This window comes from Bos indicus, chromosome 3 (genome assembly GCF_029378745.1).
Source record: "Bos indicus isolate NIAB-ARS_2022 breed Sahiwal x Tharparkar chromosome 3, NIAB-ARS_B.indTharparkar_mat_pri_1.0, whole genome shotgun sequence".
Classification (NCBI taxonomy): domain Eukaryota; kingdom Metazoa; phylum Chordata; class Mammalia; order Artiodactyla; family Bovidae; genus Bos; species Bos indicus.
The window spans coordinates 42445947-42452762 of NC_091762.1; the positions used below are offsets into that span (position 1 = coordinate 42445947).

Below are 6816 nucleotides of genomic sequence, written 5' to 3' on the forward strand. Positions count from 1 at the left end.
CAATGATATTGTTGTACATCATTTATTTTAAAACCCATGTTTTTAGACATATTTATTACACTATTGCTTCTTGTTTTCTGTTTTTCAGCCAAGAGGCATGTGGGATCTTAGCTTCCCGACCAGGGATCGAACCCACACTCCCTGCATTGGAAGGCAAGTTTTAACCACTGGACCACTGATACTTAATTTAGTTGGGCTTGAATGTCATTTAACTCAAACAATTACATTTACTTGTCAATGTGGTATTTAGAGGTTGGTGGTTTTCATCTCATTCTTTACTACTCTTCAGTGTTAACTTATTGAAGTTTCTCTTCCTGAAAAAGAGTGGTTTCTAAACAAACCACACTTTTTTTTTCCACTCTCTAGTTTATCAAGATAAAATCCCATGAAGAATAACAGAAATTTGCCTTTAACTTTAACTCTAAAGAGGCACATAGTCAGATAGAATGTCTTACTAATTATTTTTTAAAAATGCTCTTCACCAAAGAATCTTTAAAAAATCAGTTTATTAATGTTTAAAAGTTGATAAAGCTATGTGCAAAACGATCCACATTGTCAGAAACCTTTTAAATACTATTTTTTAAAAAAAAGACATTTCTTGATTTAATTGCACTGGAAACCATACTAAACAGACACCAATATTTTTTTTTATTCTTTGTGACATTTATACACATCTTCAATTAACTACTTAATGTACTGAAAACCTTGTCATGTTCCCTATCAGTTAAAGTAATGCTTTTTAAGGGCACAAGAAGATGGTATTTTCTGAAGAAATACACATTCAATGGTGTTAACACAGGTTAGGAAAATCCAATAAAATGCTGAAACAAATACATTCAAAGATTACACAAAGTACTTTTAACACAACAAAATACAGCCATCCTGTTGGTTGAAATGATTCCCACAACACTCTGAAAGAAACATCAACAAAAGTGCCAAAGATAGATGTTGTATTGTTAGATAAACTAATTAAAAAAAAAAAAAAAACCTCTCTTGGTTTACAAAGTCACCCCCCAACCCCGAGTCAGTTTTCACCTTCTTTTGCTTGTTTGTTTCTCTTATGACACTAAGGATACTGGCTGATGTCATTTAAATAAATTGGACTTCCTTATGCAGATTTCAGCCACGATGGATATAATACTGCAACACATTTCATTGCAAAGGTTGTTTGTTTTGTTTTTTTTAAAGTGACTGCAATTAAATTCAAAAACACTCATCCAGCTTACGTGGAAACTTTGGCCACACAGCAAGTAAAATTGCTTTCCAGCTCCAAACCATCTCCACCACAGTCTACCTGCTGGATGCAGCCTACCTGCTACATATGCTCAAGACTAGACTGTGCCACACTTCCAGCTCTGAGTGCCAGGTAGTTAAAATATAAAGTAAAGGTATTCTGAGGAGGGGTGTGAAGGGGAAGGGAGGGTGGGATGCCTAGCGTAGTAGGTATGTAGAGCATACCTAGCGAAGCAGAAGTGCACACACTCACTTGCGTTGGAAACTAAAGTGAAAGAAAACATCTCCTCAAAGCTCCCGTCAGAGATGCTTTCACACAGGGACATTAGTCTTTGAGGAGGGGCCAAACGAACCCTTCAGGAGCTTGACAATGCTAGACCTTTGGCTCAGTGCAAAATCAAAACTCCGGCAAGGGGAGGAAATAGATTCCAGGCGAGGACCTGATCTCCACCCTTCCCAGTGCATTGTTCACAGGAACTAAGTCTACCCACCAACTCCAGGCACTACCAGACTGTTCTGTGCTCCTTCTCCCTCCCTCTGGCTTCGGACAGCTCCTCCCTGGAAGCAGTGGAGGCACAGAGGCTTGGTTGGTTTTTATTTTTTCTCCCCAAACACTGGGGTGGTGGGTGACCATGCAAGAACACTCCCCATGGGTCGGCAGTTTCCCCTTTTAGGAAGAAGAGTTGACGTTTCCAGAAGACATAATGGTCTCTGGGTTGTCCCCATCGTCCTTCTGGGGGTGGGAGGAGTTGTCTGACTTACTGCGGCTGAATTCCATGCCCGCGATGATGGGTCGTGTGAATTTACTCGCGGAGTCTCTACTGGGGCACTTGCAGCAGGACATGATCCGGACGAAGGCCCGACGCATCTCCTTGTTGGACAAAGTGTAAATGATGGGGTTGGTGCCAGAGTTGAGCACAGCCAACACCAGGAAGTACTCCGTTCTGAAGAGGATGTCACAGGTCTTCACCTTGCAGCCCACGTCGAGCAGGAGCAGGATGAAGAGTGGTGCCCAGCAGGCGATGAAGACGCCCAGGACAATAATCACGGTCTTGAGCAGTGCCAGCGACTTCTCAGAGCTGCGGCTGGCCTTGGAAATGTTCTTGCGGAAGGTCAGACGGCGGCTGCGAGTCCTGACCAAGGAGTAGATCCTGCAGTATAGGATGACAATGGAGAGCAGGAGCAGAGTGAAGACCGTGGTGCAGAAGAGGATATAGTGCTTGTGGTAGAGCGGCAGCACAGTAGAACAGCTGGGCAGCGTGCTGATGCAGTTCCAGCCCATGATAGGCAGGCCCCCCAGGATGAGGGAGATGACCCAGCAGGCACTGATGAGCAGGAAGGAGCGGAACCTGTTGCTCCCATTGTGGAGTTTCATCTTCAGCATGGTGATGTAGCGCTCAATGGCGATGGCCAGGAGGCTGAACACGGAGGCCGAGAGGGCCACAAACATACTCCCTTCCCGCAGAAACCACTGGGCGGGGGTTAGCTTGTAGGTGGTGGCCCCAGACAAGAGCAGGTTGGCTGTGTAGGCCACTCCCGCCAACAGGTCTGAGAGGGCCAGATTGCCGATAAAATAGTACATGGGTCGGTGGAACTTCTTGGTTTTCCAGATGGTCAGCAAAACAAAAATGTTCTCTAGGATGATAAAGCAGCAGATGAGAATGAACACCACTGAGATCAGTTTAATGCCATTGTCCTTGTCCGCGCTGATCTTCAGCTTTCCCGTGTAGTTATAATGCCGGACGATGATGTCGTAGTTGACATAGTCCGAGACAGGGCTGTGGAGGGCCTTGACCAGCGGGATACGGGTGGACCCCATGATGCGCACGGTCCCGACACCCGGGGCGGCGCTTCTCCAGATGAACGCTAGAGGGCGAGGCGGAGCGAGCCTTCACAGGCAGCCGGGGTGGTTCACGGAGAGAGATCCAGGCGTTTTTTGTGTGTGCAGGTTTTCTTTAGCTGGAGAGGGCCTCGGAAACCACAGCCTTAAACAAATCACAAACAGCAGAGAGTCAGGGGAAAAGCCACAGCACACTGGCGTAATTCATTCTAGCAAAGGCATTGCTCCAGTTTTCTTATTGTTGATTTGTTTTAAGGAAACTTGGGGAGAGTGCAGGGGGAAGGATTTTTTTAAAAAACATCAAACTCTCATTTCTTGGGGGAAAAAAGGAAGAAGGGTGAGAGAGAGAAAGAAAGGAGAAAAAAAAATTACCCAAACGGAAAACTCCGATTCGACGACAAGACGAAAACGTCCCCTATGGTTACTACATACACTCAAATGGAAATGGGAAAACTGGAGGTGTGAGCCCCATTTAATTCCACTCCTGCCTCCTCAACACACACACACACACACACACACACACACACACACACACACCTCCACCTTTCCCAACGCTGTCCCCACTCCCACCAGGTTTCCAGCTCCAGTAGAAAAACTAGCCCCTAGTCACACCTTCGAAGAGACCAAATCTCCAATGTGAGACGCACACCTCTGTGCTCCGGCACTACCCAGCTAAAACCACCTCCTAATTGCCATGCAAGAAGTTAGATTTGCACGAAAATCATTTGAAAGCGTAAGTCACTTTTTAGGCTCTATTAATAATCTCTAGGAGCAGGTGTGCTTAGGGTCCGAAGGCACAGCACAGTGTGGGCAGCCAAGCCCGCCCTGGCCTTGCGGTAAACAGGAAAGCTTTAGCGCCTCCGTGAAGCAACTGCCTTTTCATTCTTCTTCTTTTTTTTTTTTCCGCGCAAGTCAGTGCAAGAAACTATAAAAGTACTCAGTAAAAATCATTCATAAGCTATTGCAATAAATCCCAGAAGTTTCGTACACCCATTGATTGCAAAAGGAGTATTTTTAGTTACTGTGGATATAGCCCAAACATGCATACAAAAAATTAAATTACAAACGCTAAAAATACACGCCACTGCGTTTCAAATTCCGAATGCAAAATTACTCTCCAGAAACTCATATAAACAGAAGCCTAGCGGTTCGTTGCTAAGCCAGTTTTATTTACTGCCCTCCCCCAATACGTTGCCTCGTCTCAGAGAACTACAAAGTGTCGAGGGGATGAAACATGGCACGTGTGAGCAGTTTACCCATAAGTTGTTTAAATGTTTCAGGGTGACATTCACGGTAGCAAATGCGATAAAAGTGGAATTCTCAAGACCACAGCAATTCCCGGGACCCAGAGGCTGCTCGGCGCCCAGTAGCTCCGCGTTTCCCCCCATCTAATTCCACACCCGGCTCGCTCGCAGGGCAAGTTTAAGCCCTTATCTCATCTCCCGCAGTCTTTGTCTATAGGATTGCCCAAAATAAGCGCCTTCCCTCCCACTCCGCTGACCCACCGCAGCTTCCTCTATCCCCCAACCCCAGATGGTTCTACAAAGAGGACTTAACACTTTTCCAAACTTTTTAGTGAGCCCAGAACAATCCGATCCGGTTGGGCGCCTGAGTAGCCCAGAGATGCTTGTTCTCAGCACCCAGAGATGGATGGTTTAAAAGTGTTTGCTTTGCTTCTCTCCGGTTTGAAAATTTTGTTTCTGCCTCTGAAGACCTCCGGCCGCGATGCTCCCCCGCGCGCCCGGGTCCGCGCCTGCCCAGCGCTCACTCCCTACCTGGCTCAGGCGGGACGCAGCTGCGTTCGCGGAGCTCCGGGTCTGCACTGCGCGCTCGGCATCTTGCTGCTGCCCGGGACTGACTGCGTCGAGCTCTCAATTTACTCGAGTCGGGATCCCCTCCCTCCGCAGCCGCACACTCCAATGGCCAACGCTCTTGCCGTGGCCGGGCAGACCGGTTAGCTGAAGTCGCCGAGCGCCCCGCTGAGGCTGAGTGGTTTCTTTAGGAAGAAATGAGGAGGATTGAGTGCCTCAAACCCCCATGCCCCTCCGCTCGCGCCTGGGGGCCGCCGGATCTGTGCAGCTGAGACTCACTGTCCAGGAAAGATCTGCGGCAGAAACACACAGACAAAAAAGAACCCCTCCTCCCCAAGGGAACCAAAAAAAGAAAGGGGGAAAAAAAAAAAAGAAAGGGGCGGAGCCTGGTGCCCCCTGGACTCTAAATGTATAAATCACGGCCCTCGCCCTGCTATCCGCCGCTCCCTGGCGGTGGAGACCGTTTTCCCCAGCCTTAGAAAAGAAGGGAGGTGACGCGCTTCTGGAAACTTTTCTCAAGAAGAGTTTTAGGAGACAGAGGACGGCCTGGCCAATCTAGTGCGCCTTTCTGGTCCCCTAACCCCGCAGCCCGTGGGGGATCGGAGTCTGAAGATTGTGGCCGGGCGCTCCGGGCCCCCACCCCCACCCCCACCCGGACCTCAGGCGCTTCTGCGGAGGCGGGGAAACCAGCTCCGCGACCCCGCGAGTCCCGGTCGTGTTCCTGGGGACGAGATGCTGGGAAGGGCTGCCAGAAGGATGGAGGAGACATGCAGCCCGGGTAGAAGAATGGCCTGGGAGGTTCCTCCACTTCAGCTCACTTCCCTCCCTCACCTTTATCCTTCTGCTGCCTCAAAACTTGCGGTCTGAGGGGCAGAAAGTGGCTTTCGCGGGGCGCACAGTGAAATGGGCCAGCTGGGGGCGAGGTGTTGTGTGGGGGTTCCCCTCACTCAACTGGGCGCAAAATCAGGCCTTGTGTCCCAGATTCTAGCCAGTGGTGAGGTCTGTGAGGGGGTGGGCAGCTGCTGGGGCCCGAGAGTTTAAACAGCTTGGGCAGCTCAGGAGTTTCCAAAGAGAAAGGGCTACCCGGCGCGGACCAGCCTAGGACCGGCAGCTGCCCAGCCTGGGGCCGGCGCCCTTGTCTGTCTTTCTACTTCGGAGGCCCAGCCTCGGTGCTCACAACTCGCCCACTCTTTCGTTTCACTTGCATGCTGCTTCAGAATGTGAGACTGAGAGTCGGCCTTGGTCAGTTCCACCTACGTGGTAAACCGAGGGCCCTTCTGCCCTGCCCTTCTGCGTGTAGCTTTGCAAGACGGTTTCCACCCAATCTCTGGTCTCACTGGCTTCCCATCCAGGCAGATGTGAACGCAAAACTTCTCCGTTGTGAAGTTTCAATTAACACAGTACAGTCACACCCTGTACCTGAATGACTCAGAAGGAGGCTGAATGAATAAACAACAACTCCTGGCTTCTGGGATCTTATGACTTTGCAAAGGAAAAAAAAAAAAAATCAAATGACAGTTAGTATATAGTTTGCCCAAAAGCTCTCTTCAACAGCCATGGGCCCAGCACACACCCTCAAACTCAACAACAGTAAATTCGTAAGACATAGAAACCAAGATAACGGTCCTCTAGAATAAACTCTGATTGGGTTTGAGGATGTATTTCTCTTAAAAGGTATGATATATTGAGTTTGCTCAGCACAACATAATGTGTGGACTTGGCAAACTTCACCCCATCTACTAATTTATGAGTTCTTTAAAGGGAAAAGAATTAAAGTAGATGGTACACCCAGACTATATCAGGCATGTGGTAGATTATCTAATTTAACACTACTGCTCTGTGAAGCAAATGTTGTTGGTCATTTTGTTGATGAAGGAAATGTCACACAGTTTAAACCACTGTATCGCTGAGCTAGGTTTGAAAACTCAAATG

At 48.4% G+C, this 6816-nt stretch overlaps 1 protein-coding gene across 1 annotated transcript; it reads right to left on the reverse strand.

Moving 5' to 3' along the window:
* Window positions 1–489: 489 nt before the first annotated feature.
* S1PR1 (sphingosine-1-phosphate receptor 1) lies at window positions 490–5210 on the reverse strand. Its single transcript, XM_019956965.2, has 2 exons — window positions 4849–5210; window positions 490–3218 (listed from the first exon to the last, which is right to left on the reverse strand). Exon 2 carries the CDS (start codon window positions 3050–3052, stop codon window positions 1904–1906), a length of 1149 nt encoding a protein of 382 aa, XP_019812524.1. The 5' UTR covers window positions 3053–3218; window positions 4849–5210; the 3' UTR covers window positions 490–1903.
* Between the last annotated feature and the right edge of the window lie 1606 nt (window positions 5211–6816).

Excerpts from the sequence above, each read along its gene's own strand:
- S1PR1 (XM_019956965.2), bottom strand. The coding sequence starts at position 3,052 with ATGGGGTCCACCCGTATCCCGCTGGTCAAGGCCCTCCACAGCCCTGTC.